The 21460-nt window shown below is 40.6% G+C and overlaps 1 protein-coding gene across 3 annotated transcripts in view; it reads left to right on the top strand.

Moving 5' to 3' along the window:
- LOC100136604 (insulin receptor) overlaps nt 1-21460 on the top strand; it is a 140039-nt gene that overhangs the window by 1794 nt on the left and 116785 nt on the right. For all 3 annotated transcript variants that reach the window (XR_005040201.2, XM_036966057.2, XM_036966058.2), the window contains exon 2: nt 20112-20672. Coding sequence is in view for 2 of the 3 variants with exons in the window: in XM_036966057.2 (XP_036821952.1) it covers nt 20112-20672 (561 nt within the window). In the remaining variant the exon portion in view is untranslated. The remainder of the gene's footprint in view (nt 1-20111; nt 20673-21460) is intronic.

Consider the following 21460-nt stretch of genomic DNA (forward strand, 5'->3'; position numbering starts at 1 on the left):
CGTACAATGTACATCACATTGATTAGGGGTAGGGTGTTAGGGCTCAAAATTAGACACTGGTTCTGGTGTTATACTTTGTATTCCATATAGTACACGCTTTATTTCATGAGGGTGTGAGACTTACAATCGCTGAGATCTTATTTTCACGTGATCAGAAAAGGTACAAAAAAAATTGTGGACAGGACAATGATAAACCCTTGTCAAAAAGGCACAAAATCACCTGTATGGATTCTTAATTTCAACAAGTTTTGTCCAATGTCTTAAGATGGAGGGATCATATTGTTCTGACATTTTATGAAATGTATATGTAATATTATGACAATTAGGCTCTTAATATGCACATTAGGCAGTAGGGAATGCATAATTACTGTAATTTGAGGGCCAATTGTCATATTAACAAATATACATGCTTTATGCATAACTGAGAGTTTGTAACAAATTGAAACATTTTTTGAAATTAGAATAAAAAATATATACGGCTTTATGCAAATTAGATGCATAATAATATGCTAAGTAGTCTATACAGAATAAAACAAATACAGTATGTTAAACCCATTAATTTAAAGTCAGGTGGTCCTATTGTTAACATATATATTGAGATATTATGCACTCCTGGGAGTCTACACTGAAGAGTAAGGTGGCGCCCACACACTTGAGTGCGCACACACAAACAAACACACACCAGGGGTGGTAACAGAGTAATTGGGGTGACATGATCATGAACAAAAAGTAGGGTAACTATTTACTAGTTAGTAAGTTAGGTTGTATTCAGTAGCCCCTCTGAATAGGACTAGAGTGCACACAAACACTTCTCAGCATCCCTACACACTCATACAGCACCAACACACACACACACAGCCTAACGCAGACTTACACTTCTCAGCACTCACACCAACACACATACGCCACATACGCCAATCAGTACTAGTCATTATTACAGGACTTGTACATGTATTAGCCATCTACATTACTGTGTGATTCACTAGATTGACTGTTGTGTTGCAAATACCAGTAAATTAGTTAACAAAATGACAGTTTAAAAGAGGGTACTTAATGTCAAACCAGACACTCTGAAATTACAGCAGGTTTATCACAGGACTGGATCAAATTGGATTAAACAAATTAGCATATTTCAAATGAAAGGTAAAGTATGGTACACCCATCTAGTACTGTATTGGGACCCCCTTTGCCTCCAAAACAGCCTGACTTCTTTGGGGCATATATTTTACAAGTTGGAAACATTCCACAGGGAGGTTGGTTCATGCTGACGCGATGGCATCACGCAGTTGCTGCAGATTGGACGGCAGTACACCACCGCCACCATTCTGTACCTTTGACATCAGTCAGGATGGGTCCATGTACTCATGCTGCTTGCAGCAAATCCTGACTCTGCCATCAGCATGACTCAAAAGGAACTGGGATTCCTTGGAAAAGGCCATGTTTTTCCACTCCTTAATTGTCTAGTGTTAGTAATCGTGTGCCAACTGGAGCCGCTTCTCCTTGTTTTTAGCTGATAGGAGTGGAACCCAGAACAGTGGTCGTCTGCTGCAATAGCCTGTGTGTGACGAGGATCGACGAGATGCCATTCTGCACACCACTGTTGTGCTGTTATTTGTCTTATTTGTGGCCCCAGTGGATGAGCCTATGCCCTCCCATGCCCACTCATGGCTGCACCGCTGCCCAGTCATGTGAAATCCATAGATTAGGGCCTAATTTATTTATTTCAATTGACTGATTTCCTTATGAACTCTAACTCAGTAAAATCTTTGAAATTGTTGCATGTTGCATTTATACATTTTTTTTCATTGTAAGTTGTTACGTCTTACATGTCCAAGCAGGAATGCATGATTCAAAATATTTTGATATGCAACCTAATCCAGTTATTGTCATGCATTTTGGATTGAACATTTTTAAAAATATTTTACCGTCAAATAGGGCTCCAGAATGTTTTGTTAAATAGAGATTAATTTGCCTTCATCTTTATGTACATTAACATTATATATTTGCTTAATTCAATTGGTGCTAATTCACCGCCTGAGGAAGTAGAAACTCAACACATTAGCTAGATCACGAACTGTAAATATAACACCTACTGCTAGTAGCCATGTAAGTGCAATGAGGCTAGTTCCCTTGCGATGGCCGATGCTCAATTTCACACCCTCTGTATTTCAAAGACATATCGGGTATCTTGATTGTAGAAGAGTGCTTTGAGCACAGTAATGATAGTTGAAAACTAACAACTATACCTACAGTAGAAGAGACACTCCTCTCTTTTTAATATGGACAACTAGTTGCTTCCAAAGTTGTTTTTTTTCCCCTGCCATTGCATTTTGAAGCAATTAAAAATGAAACTCGCACAGCCAAGTTAAAAGGTCGCATAATATGACTAAATTGTCACACTCTGGATTCCTGCGTATGGTTTCTATTCACCCCGTCTGCACCTGGTGACCCACTTGTGATTTTTAACTATTTGAAAAGCTGGGAAGAGTCAATGTAGTAGAATTCTTGACACTTTGTGATGAAATAGGCCTATACCTACTCTTGCACCAACACTATGCACCATTAATGTATTTGGGCATGGGAGTTAACCCTCTTAAACAGTCTTTGTCTAGCAGCATTGCAACAAATCAAACGCTCAACTAACACCTCTGTACTTGTTTTGGATGTTAAATGCTGTCGGGTTTGGTTTCAGCCTATGTGATGGGACGAGAGAACGAGTTGGACTGAGAGTTGGAAAAAACCTAATAGTAATGTCGGAGAGGTGCGAGAAGGGGGCCAGTCAGAGCCAGTAGCCGGGTAGCTACCCTTTTCATTAAACTGAAAGGGGGGGTGTTGAGATTGGGTAATGGCATCAGACCAGTTTGTGAGATTCTGTTGCTAGACTGACAATTCGTAAACAATTTGTGTATTGCTCGGCTACTGGCTCTGACTGGCCCCCTTCTCGCACCTCTCCGACTTGACAGTGAACCAGTGAGTGAGTGAGAGAAACTTGGGTCTCACGGAAAGTGTTTCATAACATTGACTGACAGTAACTGACCAATGCTTTTGCTGAACCAAGCCCGTGTCTGTATGTGACTTATGTTGTGAAGGAATTGTAAATGTTTATTGACCCAATACCTCTATCAAAATGGACAATTCTGGCTTGGGCAAGCTTAATTAATTCGTTTGTCAAAATGGCTAAATGAAACTAAAATCCTTGGTGGGTTTTATATTTAAATTTTTACATTTACATCACCCCATTTTACCAACTGAAGGTTTGAGTATAGGCATAGATTAAGAATTGTCCTATCTGTATCCTGTATCCTTTCTATTCTGTTGTCAGATCTGTATGCACAGGTCTCACCCTCCTTCCACATGGTAGAATGTCTTACGTTCTATTTCTGCCTGCAATGTTTGTTCATCATTACACTCTATTGTGCTACCATCCATCGTACGGTAGGTCACCTCGGGTACCAAGATACAGTAGTTAACCACAGGTCTCCAATGTAAAGTAGTAGTTCACCTCAGGTACCACCGTCCAGTAGTTCACCTCAGGTCTCCAACGTAGAGTAGTTCACCTCAGGTTACCAATGAAATCATTTGAAGTGGTCAGGTTGTCAAACCAGACAATATCAATATATCTTAGAAGTGTGCCTGAGGCTGGTCTAGCGGGTAATGCTGCCGCCTGCAGCATGTACACGTCACCCTTCAGCATGGGCACGTGTCCCGGCCCTACTACTACTCTGCGTCTACCTCCCTATCAGTGTCTCCCTGCTCATTTCCACTTAGCAGAATACATGTATTTTTGATATCTCCAAAGTGGCCAGGTTGTCAAACTACACATTATCAATCTATTCCTGAACCAGACAGTATCTACAGTGCATTCAGAAACTATTCAGACCCCTTGACTTTTTCAACATGCTGTTACGTTACAGCCTTATTATAAAGTGTATTAAATTAAAATTTGTACTCAATCTACACACAATACCCCATAATGACAAAGCGAAAACTGTTTTTTAGACATTTTTGCAAATGTATTAAAATTAAAAAACACCTTTTTATTTATATACAGTACCAGTCAAAAGTTTGGACACCTACTAATTCCAGGGTTTTTCTTGATTTTTACTATTTTCTACATTGTAGAATAATAGTGAAGACAAACTATGAAATAACACATACAAAATCATGTATAAACCAAAAAAGTGTTAAACAAATTAAAATATAATTGAGATTCTTTTAAGTAGCCACCCTTTGCCTTGACGACAGCTTTGCACACTTCGCATTTTCTCAACCAGCTTCATGAGGAATGCTTTTCCAACAGTCTTGAAGGAGTTCCCACATATGCTGAGCACTTGTTGGCTGCTTTTCCTTCACTCTGCAGTCCAACTCATCCAAACCAACTCAAAACAAATGATAGTCCCACTAAGCACAAACCAGATGGGAAGGCATATCGCTGCAGAATGCTGTGGTAGCCATGCTGGTTAAGTCTGCCTTGAATTCTAAATAAATCACAGATGGTGTCACCAGCAAAGCACCATCACACCAACTACACATGCAGAGATCATCCACTCACCGACTCTGTGTCTCACAAGACACGGCGGTTGGAACCAATAAATCTCAAATTTTGCAAAATCTGTTCTTTGGTCTGGTGTAATGTTCATTGCTCGTGTTTCTTGACGCAAGCAAGTCTATTATTATTATTATTGGTGTCCTTTAGTAGTGGTTTCTTTGCAGCAATTCGACCATGAAGGCCTGATTCACGCAGTCTCATCTGAACAGTTGACGTTGAGATGTCTAACTTGAACTCTGAAGAATTTAGGCTGCAATCTGAGGTGCAGTTAACTCTAATGAACTTATCCTCTGCAGCAGAGGTAATTCTGGGTCTTCCTTTCCTGTAGCGGTCTTCCTGAGAGACAGTTTCATCAAAGCGTCTGATGGTTTTTGCGTCTGCAGTTTAATAAACGTTTTCCCGATTGACTGACCTTCATGTCTTTAAGTAATAGACTGTCATTTCTCTTTGCAGATTTGAGCTGTTCTTGCCATAATATGAACTTGGTCTTTTACAAAATAGGGCTGTTTTCTGGTTACTATTTGATTCCACACGTATTATTTCTTAGTTTTGCTGTCTTCACTATTATTGTACAATGTAGAAAATAATACATTAAGCAAAACCCTTGACTGAGTAGGTGTCCTAACCTTTCACTGGTACTGTATGTAAATTAAATGTAATATTTCAGTTATTCATTTTTTATACAATTCTAAACCTGTTTTTTGCTTTGTTTTTATGGTGTATTGTGTGCAGATTGAGGGAACGCTCTAACCACTAGGCTGGTAGCCACGTTAGAGCGTTGGGCCAGTAACCGAAAGGTTGCGAGATCGAATACCCAAGCTGACATGGTAAAAATATGTTGCTCTGTCCCTGAACAAGGCAGTTAACCCACTGTTCCTAGGTTGTCATTGTAAATAAGAATTTGTTCTTAACTGACTTGCCTAGTTAAAGAAAGATAATCCATTTTAAAATAAGGATGTAACGTGACAAATGTGGAGAAAAGTCAAGGGGTCTGAATTTTTGCCGAATGCACTGTACATGTATCTATCCTTGAGGTGCTCAGGAGAGGGAATAGTCTAACCAAAAACCGTGTCAATCCATCTCACTCAAGAAGCTCAATTTCCACGCCTCATGTTAAAGACAGACATCCTTTTGTCATAAGTGTCACCCAGTGTGTAACTCTACTAAAGAACTAACTCTTGTTAAATGTCACTCGTCAAATGAGATCCGGTTGGTCTGTAATTGTGTAACATAACAAGCTATTGTCTGCATCCCAGATGATACCCCGTTCCCTATGTATACTGAACACAAATATAAATGCAACATGTAAAGAGTTGGTCCCATGTTTCATGTGATAAAATAAAATATCCCAGAAATATTGCATAAAATAAAAAGCTTTTTTTTTTCTCAAATTTTGTGCATAAATTTGTTGACATCCCTGTGAGCATTTCTCTTTGGCCATGATAATCCATCCACCTGACAGGTGTGGCATATCAAGAAGCTGATTAAACAGCATGATCATTACACAGGTGCACCTTGTGCTGGGGACAAAAAAGGCCACTCTAAAATGTGCAATTTTATTACACAACACAATGCCACAGATGTCTCAAGTTTTTAGGGCGAGTACAATTGGCATGCTGACTGCAGAGCTGTTGCCAGAGAATTTAATGTTAATTTCTCTACCATAAGATTCCTCTTTGTAAAAGTATTTATTTTCAACTCGCAATCTGTGGATTCGATTAGAAAGATTGAAATTGTACGTAAAACGTCACAGCATAGTTGAAAGATGTGTTGCGTAGAAACCCGAAGAGGGTGGCCAGCAGAGATGGGTGGGATAGGCTGAGGATTGGGATGTGGAATTGGAGACAAGTGGGAGTGGAGTTGCTGTGTGGGAGATAGAATGATGGTCAAAGATAAAAGTTTTAAAAAAAGTCAAGTTGAAACATAAAAAGTACATTTGAATGACACTGAGGCAGTGTTTTTACAACTAATGCCGGTTTGCCTGAGGCTGATGCCGTGCAGGTGTTTGTACACATGCATGTACACGCATTCATTCAAATTAACACACACAAGAACACACGCATACATGTAATAATGCCAGACATGCACACAAACATGTAGTTTGCTTTGCTGTTATGATTTTAGTTGTCCTTGATATCCATATCCATGTGCTTCTACACCTGCATTGCTTGCTGTTTGGGGTTTTAGGCTGGGTTTCTGTACAGCACTTTGAGATATCAGCTGATGTACGATATTTGTACGATATTTGATTTGATTTATTTATTTATACTTGACATTTTTCTGCATTGTTTGTTTTCTTCTGTCTTTTCACTTTCTCTTTAGTTCATTCTCTTGGTTGTTGGTGCATTGGGGTTTCTTGGGGGTGGGGAATGGAATTAATTGTATTTTTTATTTTTCTTCTTGGGGGAACTGTGGGAGGGGTCTCGAATGGTTGAGGGACAGCTATTGGGGAACTGTGGGGGGATCTTGGAGGGTTCATAGTTTATGTTTTTTGGCGTTGTGGGAGATCTGTCAACTTGGCCTTGAGCAGGGTATTGACCCTGGATGCTTCTGTGTGTCGCTCTGAATGGGAGTCTGTTCAATGACTGGTATGATATAGTTGTTGAGTGGCTTCACTGCAAGTATATTGTATGTTTCGGATATTCAATAAAATAAATACAAATATTCCTCCAATGTTTTAGAGAATTTTGCAGTATGTATGGCGTCGAGCGGTTTGGTATGGTTATGGTTATGGTATGGGCAGGCATAAGCTACGGACAACGAACATAATTGCATTTTATCGATGGCAGTTTGAATGCACAGAGATACCGTGACGAGCTCCTCAGGCCCATTGTCGTACCATTCATCCACCGTCATCACCTCATGTTTCAGCATGATAAGGCACTGCATCTCATTGCTAGAGGAGTTACTACAGACCCTGGTTCTATTCCAGGTTGTATCACAACCGGCCGTGATTGGGAGTCCCATAGGGCGGCACACAATTGGCCCAGCATTGTCTGGGTTAGGGTTTGGCTGGGGTAGGCAGTCATTGTAAATAAGAATTTGTTCTTATCTGCCATGCCTAGTTAAATAAAGGTTAAGTAAAAAATAGGGTGCTGACATGGCCACCACACAGGGAGAGTCAGTCAGTGGTGATCTCAGGTAATGAATCTGGTTATGTCCCAAAAGGCACCGTATTCCGTATATAGTGTACTACTTTTGACCAGCGCCCATCAAAAATAGTGTACTATATTGGGAATAGGGTGCCATTTGAGACACTCTGTGAGAAAACCATGAGTGTGTGTGTGTGGTTGATACACAGGAATTGTTTGTCTTTATTGTTCTCTTGAACAATAGTCCTTTAATCCTGGGTGACATGTTCAACTTTGTCAAGCTGTGAAACACCTCATTTTCAAGCAACTCAAGCACCTGGATCTGTGTGTATCAAGCAACTGAGTAAGAATGCTAATCTAGGATCAGTTCCCCTGTCTATAATCTTACTCATTATGATCTAAAAGTCAAACCTGAACCTGAATCAACACTCCTACTCCGAGATGCTTGATACATATGGCCCTTGATCTGACAATGTGCTTTCTTTCTGAGGTGCGTACTCAGTACGTGCCCTTGTCATGGAGGCCTAACTGACCTTGATCAAGGAAATGTCATATTACATGATACCATAAAGCAGGTAGGGATCCATTGTAGTGTTGCATGGTATACCAGTACCAAAACGTTGCCAACATTTTAGAATACGATTTCATCTGATACTACTGAATTTTTCGACCCTAAAATTCTAAATGTTTATAAAGTCAGTTTTGTTAATAAATTCAGTCAACGCAAAAAAAGCAACAGTAACTCTCCTGTATGCGCCCGTTCACTAATGTTCATTTCACTTTCATGTGTATATCACATTTAGCAGCTGTAATTAGCCAGCCACATCCCCTACCAGCAATCACTCACAGGTTCTCTCCGTCCTCTCTTCCTGCGCATCTGTTACATTTGGTTTTAAAATATAATTTAGCCATGATGTCAAGCAGGGATGCAGACCCTGGCGTTCTTCTGCTACATGTACATTTGATAGATTGGAGCAGTGTGCAGAGCGGGCAAAGTTGAAACATTGCATAATTTCATCACTTGGTATAACCAAGAGCACAGGCCTTTCTGAGTAGGCTTTGCAAGTTTGCTGTCAGCCTCTGAGTGTCAGAGAGAGAAAATAGAGCACAGTACTTTACAGCAATGAAAACGGCTTGTCTCTAGGGCACACCATTAATAAGAGATGACCCGTATTACCAGAGCGACTTTTTACAAATTCACATTCATTTTATATACTTTTACAAACAGCTGTTTTAAACTGTTCCCGGGTGGCTAATTATTGATTTGATAACAAACAACCTTGTTCAGTCATGTTACCTAACTAGCTAACAACCAGTTAAAGGAAAGATTCACCCATTAAGAATGTTCTATCGTTTTTCTATCTCTGAGCGATGTTCTATCGATTCCCGTGGTCATTTCATGTATGTTTAAGCTATTGCCTGTCAAGCATGCAGAAATACAGCCGGTATGACGAGTTTTGCATCGATACACATGAAAACATGAAATGACCCCAGGAGTCGATAGAATATCGTTCAGAGATGCAAAAAAACTATATATAACATTCAAAATGGTTGTTTTACGTTGTGTAATGTGAAACAGGATATGTAAAAGTTAATGCAGCTGGTGAGTTTGAGGAATGACTGAAGTACAGTGCATTTGGAAAGTATTCAGACTCCTTGACTTTTCCACATTTTGTTACATTACAGCATTATTCTGGGGCGGCAGGTGGTTAGAGCGTTGGGCCATTGAGCATTAACCGAAAGGTTGCTAGATCAAATCCCTGAGCTGACAAGGCAGTTAACCCACTGTTCCTAGGCTTTCATTGTAAATAAGTGTTCTTAACTGACTTGCCAAGTTAAATAAAGGTTTACATTTTTGAAATTTAAATTGTTTTCCACATGTGTCAAATACAATTTGATTTAATTTGAGGGGAACAAAGCAAAAATGCAGTGGAACTGGCTTCGAGGTCCAGAGTTGGGTTTGAAGGTCCTAGAGGCACAGTTCCTAAAAGCTTAAGCAATTATTCATCAATCGCCATCAAGTACCTTTAATACATTATAGAGATTTTTTAGAACATCATAGGCATAGTTGATCTCAGACTATGGTTAATACCGCTAATCCTTGTTAAGAGCCCGCTAGTAATTATTTAAAGTGCCTTTACTGTTCTGTTGTCTGAAACCTGAAATCTGTCTATTATTGGTAGCGTACTGGTTAGAGCGTTGGGCCAGTAACTGAAAGGTTGCTAGATCGAATCCCCAGATCAAGGCAGTTAACCCACTGTTCCCCAGGTGCCAAAGACATGGATGTCAATTTAAGGCAGCCCCCCCGCACCTCTCTGATTCAGAGGGGTTGGGTTAAATGCGGAAGACGCATTTCAGTTGACGGCATTCTTGGTATGGATTACATCACGCGCCGCTGCAGCCAATTGTCTGATCCGCTAGTGCCTCCCTGATCTTAGCTCCAGCAGCATATGTTGGAAAACAATAAACCAACGATCCACCTAGTAAAATCTTGAAAAGGGAAGTGTTGCAATAGCTGCTGGGTGTTTGTGTTCTTCCTGAGGCCACACTAGTGTAGGAGGGAGAGGCGTGTGAGGCCCAGGGAGAGGTTTATGTCCCAAATGGCACACTATTCGTATGTAGTAGATTACTTTGACCTGTAGTGAAGGAGGGAGAGTAGAGGGAGAGATGCACTCACACACATCTGGACAGTGCCCTTGCCCCCGCCTGTTGTCTACTTTTTCAGAAAAGGGCATCAAATTAACTGTGTGGTCAACCTACCGTTTCATTTTCACTTAACCTTTATTTATACAGGTTAGTCTAATTGAGATTTAAGTTTACATTTTTTAAATATTTTTTTTACAGTGAGACCTGTACAGTGTTTATGGAACCAGGCATGCAGCCAGTGTGGCTGTGGATGAAAACAAAATTCACCAGCCACTCAGACTCTGTACTATATGTAGCCTCATACCAGCGACATTTTCAGTGCAGGTTTATTTAGCCCATTCGTGTAGATACTATCTAAATGCATTCATAGTAGATGTAGGCAAGTATCTACATGCACTACATAAGAGTGCTGATGTTGGAGTTTTCTTCTTGAGTAGGTGAGTGTTTGAAGTGAATCAGAAGCTCCATAGCCGCCCTTATGTAGTTGGCTTGCGGGTTTCTTTTGGTATCTTCTTCCGGGAGAATCATGTCAGGACAACTGTACAGCTGCAGCATATTTTTGGGTTTTCATGTTCTGAAATGTTATTATATTCTGTAATATTATTTATATTCTGCAAAACCTTATCAGACAGTTTCATAATCTCTCAATTTCACCTTATAAATAGCTTGTTCAATTACAGAGCTTTTTCTTTCTAATCATAGACAATGGAACCTAAATTCTCAATTGACTTTAAGGATTCTAGAATTGAAGTCTAGGTTCTAGAATGAATGACCTGTATCTCCAGACAGCAGATTGTAATAGACAGTGTTTTTTTCTATTAGTTTTGCTAAAGTTTTATGTGCTATTTCAACAGATCAGTTTGCTCCAGCACCTACAGAGTTAACCTCTCACAGTCTACAGCAGATGACTGTTTAGGAATAGACGATTTTGTGTTAGTTTCTAGTTAGTTTCTACGAATATATTATTTCATTACTTGTTATTGCTGTGTTATATGATCCATTGCTGGCAATTCAGTGGTTTGCTCCAGCACCTACAGAGTTAACCTCCCAGCATGACTTTCCTATGACTCAATCCTGACCTTTGATTTTAACTCTCTGCCTGTTGTTAGTTGATCACCCCTGTTATTTCTTCATGCACAGGAGAGGTGGTACAAACGACAATTAAAGCCAATTAAGTTTGAATTCCTTTGCATGGGGATTCTGCTGTTTTGAGGAATAGAAATACATCATAGTTAGCCCCCCTCTACAACTCTCTTAATGGCTGTTAGACTCTGTCAGTGGTGGTGTGAGATATTATTGATCAGTGGAAATCTTCAGTCGTGATCCTTTTATCGATTATACAGTACCTCCGAGGCACAGACTTATCTCTATGTGTCTGTATGAGTTAGTCCAGCAGCCCCTGTCTGCCTGCCTGCCTGTCCGTGTGTGGCTGGTTTCCATGGTAACTCCATCGGTTTGCGTGATGTTCCCAAAACATCTCCTCTTTGTTTTTTTCCCAAGTTGATAGGAAGGACTCTTAACAGCTAGGTTGCTCCCCAAATGGCACAATATTACCTATGGGCCCTGGTCAAAAGTAGTGCACTATATAGGGAATAAGGTGCCATTTGAGCTCAGGCAGCCCTATACCTGTGGTGTTATGGATGGAATAGGATACCCCTCGACTGTTCATGAACTCTCTTACATCTGTGACGGTTGTCCCTGTTCTACCAGTTTGTGTTCTACACCGTTGTGACATCGGCGGTATTATTTGTTTGCATCAATGTTCAGTCATAGTAAAAACTCAATGTTAGTCATCATAGAATCTGGTACAGGTGAATCATGATTTGCCTCTGGAGAGTAACCAGCTTTCTACAGATGGGCATAAAGTTATATGATGAAAGCCTAACCACCACACTCAGCCACTGCTGTGTGGTAGGGTTGAACATTTTCCTGGTATTTTACAAATGTTCCATCCCGAGAATAAATCACTTTGCGATATACCTAAACCAACTATGTTTTTAGTGCCATTTAAATTGGACAATTAATAATGAGGCAAATAACAGTACTTTGGCTGTTTTTAGTTTTAATCAGTTTTTTTGTGAAACGCACCAAACAAGCTGTCGACCTCAATGGATACAGCGAGCCGCGATATCATACACAAGAGATGTCCTGCTTCATCTCTGGCCCTTTGCTTCAAGTCTACACTGCAATGGAGTACCACCATCATGACAATCAACATGTCCCCAAGGATAGGCTTCAAAACCAAGGAAGGGTGGCAGCAGAGGAGGAATTTGGATTCGGATGAAAAAAAACGCCCTTCAGAACACCTCTTCCATCTATTATGCATGGCAATGTAGAAAGCATAAGGAATAAGACTGATGAGTTACGGGCTTGTACCCAATACATCTGAGTACTGACAATCCTGCTTGATCTGTCTGAGACCTGGTTTATGGAACATGATCCCGACTCTGTTGTGGAGCTGCATGGCTACAGTGGGCATTCGTCAATGAGAAATATTGCAATCCTGCCCATATTACAACTAAGCACAAGGTCTGTACTAAAGATATTGAACTCCTTGCTCTTAACCTACGGCCATACTACCTGCCACAGGAAATAAATCCAGTCCGATTTATTTATTGTTTACATAGACTCCTCTGCTGACACACTCAAAGCTGCCGACTTGATTCATGACCTTGTATCCCAGGCTGGGACAGTCACCTGAAGCAGTAAAGCTAATCATGGGAGACTTTAATGTGTGCAATCCATCTCAACATTTACCATCATATCAGCAATATGTTACCTACCCGAACTGAAGCCTGTCTGGACCTCTGTTATGGTAACATCCCAGGTGTGTATTTTTCCAAGGCACTACCCAGTCTTGGGGGTTGGGATCATAACATGGTTCTGCTCATCCCAGTCTACAAAGTGTGTCTGCATCGAGAGAAGGCTTAAAAGGTAGAGATTCAAAGATGGACTCCTGAAGTGACTGAAGGATGCTTACTTTTTCTGTGGCTTAACCTCTCTGGGATCGTTCGGGATGCTAGCGTCCCACCTCGCCAACAGCCAGTGAAATTGCAGGGCGCCAAATTCAAAACAACAGAAATCTCATAATTAAAATTCCTCAACCATACAAGTATTTTACACCATTTTAATCGTTAATCGTTAATCCAACCACCGTGTCCGATTTCAAAAAGGCTTTTAGGCAAAAGCAGGTCAGCAACTAGTCACAGAAAGCATTCAGCCATTTTCCAACCAAAGAGAGGTGTCACAAAAAGCAGAAATATAGATAAAATTAATCACTAACCTTTGACAATCTTCATCAGATGACACTCCCGGGACTCAATGTTACACAATACATGTATGTTTTGTTCAATCAAGTTCATATTTCTATCCAAAAACCTCAGTTTACATTGGCGCCATGTTCAGAAATGCCTCCAAAACATCCGGAGAAATTGCAGAGCTACATCAAATACTCATCATAAACTTTGATGAAAGATACATGTTTTACATAGAATTAAAGATAAACTTGTTCTTAATGCAACCGCTGTGTCAGATTTCAAAAAAGCTTTACGGCAAAAGCACAATTTTCAATAATCTGAGAACAGCGTTCAGCCACAAAAGCAAGCCATACAGTTACCTGCCAAATTGTGGAGTCAACAAAAGTCATAAATAGCATTATAAATCTTAACTTACCTTTGCTGATCTTCGTCGGAATGCACTCCCAGGACTCCCACTTCCACAAGAAATGTTAGTTTTGTTCGATTACGTCCATATTTATGTCCAAATTCCTCCGTTTTAGTTTGCGCGTTTAGTTCACTATTCCAAAGGCACAATGCGCGAGCGCAAAATCCAGATGAAAAGTCAAGAGTTCCATTACAGTTTGTAGAAACATGTCAAACGATGTTTACAATCAATCCTTAGGGTCTTTTTATAATAAATCTTCAATAATATTCCAACCGGACAATAGCGTATTCATTACACATTACTGCGCGCAGTAAACTGATTGGCCTCAGCCTAGTCCACTTGTTGAAACAGCTCTTATTTGACACCCTTCCACAATAGAAACCTCAAACAACTTTCTAAAGACTGTTGACATCTGCTGGAAGCCTTGGGAAGTGCAATCTGGTCCCATAGACACAGCATATTGGATAGGCAATCACTTAAATGAAACTACAAACCTCAGATTTCCCACTTCCTGGTAGGATTTGTCTCAGGTTTTCGCCTGCCATTTGAGTTATGTTATGCTCACAGACATGATTCAAACAGTTCTAGAAACTTCAGAGTGTTTTCTATCCAATACTACTAATAATAAGCATATATTAGCATCTGGGACAGAGTAGCAGGCAGTTACTCTGGGCACCTTATTCATCCAAGCTACTCAATACTGCCCCCCTCTCACCAAGAAGTTAACAATTGTATTGATATTTACAGATGACATACAAGTTTCTTATTAAGGCACATGAAAGTTCACATGTTCAAGAAGGCATTTCTGCCACAAAAACACATTTTGATGAAAACATTTTTTTTACGTTCAAACGGCTCGCCTGTGAAGTCGTGACTTGCGACATACACCTAGTTTCCTGAATTGGGTCATATATTTTCAAGCAGAGTGGTGGCTGCATTATTTTGTGGGTATGCTTGTAATCATTGAACTGGGGAGGTTTCAGAATAAAAAATTTACGGACTGGAGCTAAGCACCGGCAAACATTTAAGGAAAACCTGTTTCCATTTGCTTTCGACCAGACACTGGGAGATGAATTCATCTTTCAGCAGGAGCTCTAACCTAAAACACAAGGTCAAATCTAAACTGGAGTTGCTTACCAAGAAGATGGTGAATGTTCCTAAGTGACCTAGTTAAAGTTTTGTCTTAAATCTGGTTGTCTAGCAATGGTTTTCTAGAAATGATCAACAATTTGAAAGAGCTTGAAGAGTTTTGAAAATAATAATGGGCAAATGTTGCACAATCAGGGTGTAGAAAGCTCTTCAGCCATGTTCACATGGGCAGTTTGAAGTGATTCAAATCCTATTGATTCGCATATCCGATTCGAATCTGTTCTTTTTCCTGCAGTCTGAACATCCAAAAAACACACTGAATCGGATATTATTCGAGCCACATTTCAAACCACCTTCGGAGGTGGTTTGAAGTCGGATACAAATCTGATTCCTGGCCATGACTTGTCTGAATGGTTAAATCTGATTTATTTGAAAGTCTTTTTACAATTTTGTACATTCAAAGCAACTGGGAAACATCCATGGCAGGCATTGTCACCTTAGCTTGCTACGTAACTTCTGAGGGATAGGAAGCATGAGCACCACCACCAATCAGCCTACACCACTGCACACAGACCTGTCGTTACTGTGACAACTGCTTTAGCCTTGTTTGCAAATGACTGCTACCTGAACAAACACACACATCCTATTTGGTCACATGCAACTTGCTATTTGGACAGTCCGTAGTCCAAAACAGATTTGAAAAACAAAACTCTATGAGCAGTAAGGCCTGCAGTGCCAAGCAGAATTGTAAGGCTGCGTTGAGACACTGACTTATCAATGACCCAAGCCCAGCTCAGTTAATCCCTACCATGCTGAGTTGTCATAATGCTTCATTCAGCAAATGTACATTATACCACGGGTGTTGGTAGACAATGTAAGTAACCTAATGTATGTCTCTCTAACTGCCCTGAATGCCTCTGCTAATCCTACAGCTATCGCATGCAGTAATCATGTGCCTTGTATGGTTGAGAGGGATGAGGCAAAAGGAATGGCAAATAAGTCTGTCTGCACAACCGATTGGCAAACCTATTGCAAATTGAGAAATCATATGACTAAAATTAATAAAAAGAATAAACTACACTGAAACAAAGATGCATGACAATAAGAATGGTAGTAAAAAGCTTTGGACCACCTTAAATGACATTTTGGGACAAAAGGCAAACTCCGCTCCATCGTTCACCAACTGATATTGCCAACTACTTTAATGCTTTTTTTCATTGGTAAGATTAGCAAATTTAGTCATGACATGCCAGCGACAAACTGACACTACACATCCAAGTATATCTGACCAAATTATGAAAGACTGGCTCAAATAGCCGACCAATCAACTTGTTACCAACCCTTAGTAAACTTTTGGAAAAAAATTGTGTTTGAGCAGATACAGGCTATTTTACAGTAAACAAATTGACAACAGACTTTCAGCATGCTTATAGGGACGGACATTCAACAAGCACAGCACTTACACAAATTGAGAGAAATTGATGATAAAAAGATTGGGGGCTGTTTTATTATATTTCAATGTGGCTTTTGACATTATCGATCATAGTCTGCTGCTCAAATCCATTTTAAACCCACTTTGTAACACAACAAAATGTGGAAAAAGTCAAGGGGTGTGAATACTTTCTGAAGGCACTGTATATAGTGCACTACTTTATCAACACTAGTCACTATCACCACAGTGGACTGTATTAGATTCTCAGTTAGGAATGCCAGGCTCTGGCTGAATGAGATGTCCATCCCAAATAGCATCCTATTCCCTATGTAGTGTACTATGTTGGGAATAGGGTGCCACTTGGGACATGACCAGCCTGGTCAAAGGTAGTGCACTGTAAAGGGAATAGGCTGCCATTTGGGACGCAAACAGTGTGTCCACACTCCACAGCACACTGCTGGGAGCTGTTTGTTCTCTGGTTCCCAGGCTGCTCCTTTGGGTCATTTACTGTCTCTCCCTGTGTATGTATCTCTATCTGTTTGGGTCATCTTACCGCTTCAGCCCTTCTGCCGCTTTCTCTCTCTCCCTGTCTCTCTATCTATCTCTCCCTGTTTCTCTATCTCATACACTCTCTGAGAGGGGCTCTCATGATGGGTGATGATTTGGGGTGTTTGTGATGGATATCTTAATTAACCCGTGATGTCCAACACCAGGGCCCTCTATAGTTGTTAGTAAGACTTGTTCTTATACCTCTACTTATCTGTGTAGTAACAATGCAATTACTGCAGTAATAACATTCTAATAACATGTTATTAGTCTTTAGTCATTGCTAAATGGAAGGATTGTTCCTTATTCCAGTTGTGTAATAACAAAACTCCATTACAATGCATTTACTAAATTAGGCTACTCTGTAACAATGGCATAGTAAAGTTGTTCTTACTATAGTAATTACAGTGTTACTACTCGGGTGTAGTCAGAGCAGTAACAGTGATCATGACAGATCAACACGATCCGGAAACGTCTTGTTTGGAAATAAGTGTTGCAATGACAGGTTTCAGAGTATGCACCGCATGGTTCAATGTTTTCCCACACAGACTGTCTCTTTCTTTCTCTCGCAATTCAATGAGGCTGTCATTGTAACTAAGAATCTGTTAAAGAAGGATTTTGAAGCCTTTAGACAATTGAGACGTGGATTGTTTCAATTGGGGTGGGGGGGCTGCAACTCAATATTAGGAAGGTGTTCTTAATGTTAGTTTTGACTACTTTAATAGTGGATTAGGTCTACTCTATGCAAAATTAGCATCTCTTCCCTGTTTCAAACCTGGTAGTTTGGCTGATGGGACTACCAGCTCTCTGTAACCTAGAGAGCAAAATTTACACTGAAGAAAAAATATAAATTCAATTTCAAAGATTTTACTGAGTTAATTCATATAAGGAAATCAGTCAATTGAAATACATAAATCAGGCCTTAACATGACTGGGACTAAAGTTATGTGTCTGTTGGTCCCTAAAATAAAAAAAAAGGTGATGGCGGTGGATGAATGGCACGACAATGGTCCTCAGGATCTCGTCACGGTATCTCTGCGTTCAAATTGGCATTGATTAAAATGCAATTGTGTTCATTGTCCGTAGCTCATGCCTGCCCATACCATAACCCCACTGCCACCATGGGGCACTCTGTTCACAACGTTGAAATCAACAAACAACTCGCCCAACAACTCGCCCATACACACTATCTGCCATGTGCCCGGTACAGTTGAAACTGTGATTCATCCGTGAAGAGCACAGTTCTCCAGCGTGCCAGTAGTCATCAAAAGTGAAATTAGCTTCCCTGAGAGAGTTTCTGACAGTTTGTGCAGAAATTCTTTGGTTGTGCAAACATCGTTTCATCAGCTGTCCAGGTGGCTGGTCTCCAATGATCCCGCAAGTGAAGAACCCGGAGATCTTGGGCTGGCGCGGTTACACGTGGTCTACAGTTGTTAGGCCGGTTGTACGTACTGCCAAATTCTCTAAAACAGCGTTGTAGGCGGCTTATGGTAGAGAAATTAACATTGACTTCTCTGGAAACAGCGCTGGTGGACATTCCTGCAGTCAGGATGCCAACTGCACGCTTCCTGAACTTGAGACATCTGTGGCATTGTGTTGTGTGACACAACTGCACATTTTAGAGTGGCCTTTTATTGTCCCTAGCACAAGTTGCACCTGTGTAATGAACATGCTGTTTAATCAGCTTATTGATATGCCACACCTATCAGGTGGATGGATTATCTTGGCAAAGGAGTGATGCTCACGAAGAGGGATGCAATCAAATGTATGCACAAAATTTATTTGAGAGAAAAAAGCTTTTTGTGCATACGGAACATTTCTGGGATATTTTATTTGTGCGCATGAATTATGAGACCAACACTTTTTACATGTTGCGTTTTATATTTTTGTTGAGTGTAGTTACTTAAATTACAGCCTCCAGCCCCATGCCAAATAAGAGTAGAGTTGTCAGTTGTGATAACAGAGCTTACTTCCGTATTGGAATAAAATGTGGGAAGAAACCAATGACAGCGGCCCCTAGTAGAATAATGCTTACAGCCAATGACAGTGCTCAATACTGGAATGTGGGTATTAACAGCCAATGATGGCGCTCTATATTATAATGTGGGTAACACCCAGATATGTGGTTGCTGAACCAACTGTCTGCAGAGAGGCATGGGTTTCGTCAAACCAAGATACTGTAGATACATAACCACATATATTGATGTGAAATTTGTTTCTTCTCAATCCAGACTATTTTAGTCTATTTTTATTATAGTCCTTGGTCTCTTTGCCCTAAAACTGGTTTTGCAATGAAGGTTATATTAAATATTACACAATTCACTTACTCTGAACTATGCATAGCATACTGTACAACCATTTCATGAAATAGCTGTTAGATTTTATCTATCAATTGTATTTAACCCTTAATCAATGTTGGTCAGTTAAGAATAATTTCCCATTTGCAGAAATAATGAGCTAACTAAGATATCATCAATATTCTTATTAATTAGGCTACATATAGCATCTTAATCAGACTTATGTGGCTATTGCTTGGGTTCACTGTCTACACAAATGTTATTCACATTCGATACAACACAATAATTGCCCCTGAGGGGATAAGTAAAAAAGTTGTATTGAATTGAAATAAAGATATGTATAAGTGAGGTAGGGCCCGTGAAGGTGTTCTTAATGAACTTAGTAGGTTGTAGCAAGCAAAATAAACAATAGCCTACTGCGGTTTATTTCTTGAACTATAAAAAGCTCAACTCTTGGGGATATGATACAATACAAAGCCGAACTGATCATTAAATTAATGTGCTTGAAATACATTTTTTTTCTTCCCAGGAGGTAAAAAATAACATTGCATGAATAGGATATAATGCGCTCACTCAGATTATTCCTCATAAGTGGTTGGTTGTGGAATCTTCTTTAATGAAGTCCATAGAATTTAGATTGACAACACACCAAAAAATATGCAGACCAATAAATGTCTTGACAGAATATTTTTGATGTGCAATACTATCGTTGCCAGAATCCCATCACTAATCAGTTTGTCTCCTCCCCTTCCACTTCTCTCTCCTCTCTTCCATTCCCCTCTCCTGCTTCCCTGAAGTATCCCCTGGAATCTGCTCCAGTAAGGACATCCGGAACAACGTGACCAACCTGCGCTCCCTGGAGAACTGCACAGTGATCGAGGGCCACCTGAAAATCATCCTCATGTTCAAGACCAAGCCCGAGGACTTCAGGGGCCTAAGTTACCCCAAACTGACCGTGGTCACAGACTTCCTCCTCCTGTTCAGGGTCTACGGCATGGAGAGCCTCAAAGACCTCTTCCCTAATCTCACTGTGATCCGAGGTAACAACCTGTTCTTCAACTATGCTCTGGTCTTCTTTGAAATGCTGCAGCTCAGGGATATCGGCCTCCATAGCCTGATGAATATCACTAGAGGAGCGGTGAGAATCGAGAAGAACCCAGACCTCTGCTACCTCTCCACCCTGGACTGGTCCAAGATCCTGGACACTGTGGAGGACAACTACATCGTAGCCAATAAGAATGACCGGGAGTGCGGGGACGTGTGTCCTGGGGCGGCCAAGGGGAAGACCACCTGTCAGCAGACCACCATCAACGGCCTCTTCAACGAACGCTGCTGGACGCACAAGCACTGCCAGAGAAGTAAGTCACTGGGTTCTTATTTAGTTAATCCTTTATTTAATCAGGACGTCCCAATGATGTCAGAAGACCTCTTTTACAAGGGAGACCTGACTGTCTTTGGTTCTTAGTCATTTCTTTGTACGATGGAAGGAGTGTTTGTATTTAAATGCATGTAAAATTGCACACTAGGATAGATGTTTCCTTCTCTGCGGTTATTCCATGTTTTGGATACTCACTCTGTTTTTTCCTGCCATAACCTCAATCTGGGAGAAGACCCACTGCCGTGCACAGGGCTTGTACTTGTTTTAATGTGTCCGATTATTTATGTTTTAGTGTTTTGCTATTTATAAGCGAAAGTAGATCAGGGATCTTATCTGATTGAGGTGAATCTGGAAGGGGAGAGGGAGGGCAGGGGAAAAAGAGGGGGAGCAATCAAGAGTGGGGGAAGTGTGAAAGAGAAATTGAGAGTGGGGAAAGTGTGTGTGATAGAGAAGGAGCTCTCAGGTTGCAGTGATGTCACTTAACATTCAAAGACCTGGTCTCCAGGGGAGATGAAGGAGAAGAGTTGTTAGAAAGCGAGAGTGGAGTGTGTGTGTGTGCGTCAGACGGAGTGTTGTAGTCTTGCCTAGACACTTACTCACTCACTCGTGTCCTTTAGTGTAGAAAGTCCAGCTGCAGAGCCAAGAAGTCATATGCTAACTATTAGGGGTGTAACGGTACAGTTCGGTATAGGGGCCTCGGTTCGGTCCGCACTGTGAACCCGAATGAATACATAAAAAAACACTAAGCCTATTGGCTATGCCTACGCT

The sequence above is a fragment of the Oncorhynchus mykiss genome, chromosome 28 (assembly GCF_057628025.1).
Source record: "Oncorhynchus mykiss isolate SJ-2025 chromosome 28, ASM5762802v1, whole genome shotgun sequence".
Lineage (NCBI taxonomy): Eukaryota > Metazoa > Chordata > Actinopteri > Salmoniformes > Salmonidae > Oncorhynchus > Oncorhynchus mykiss.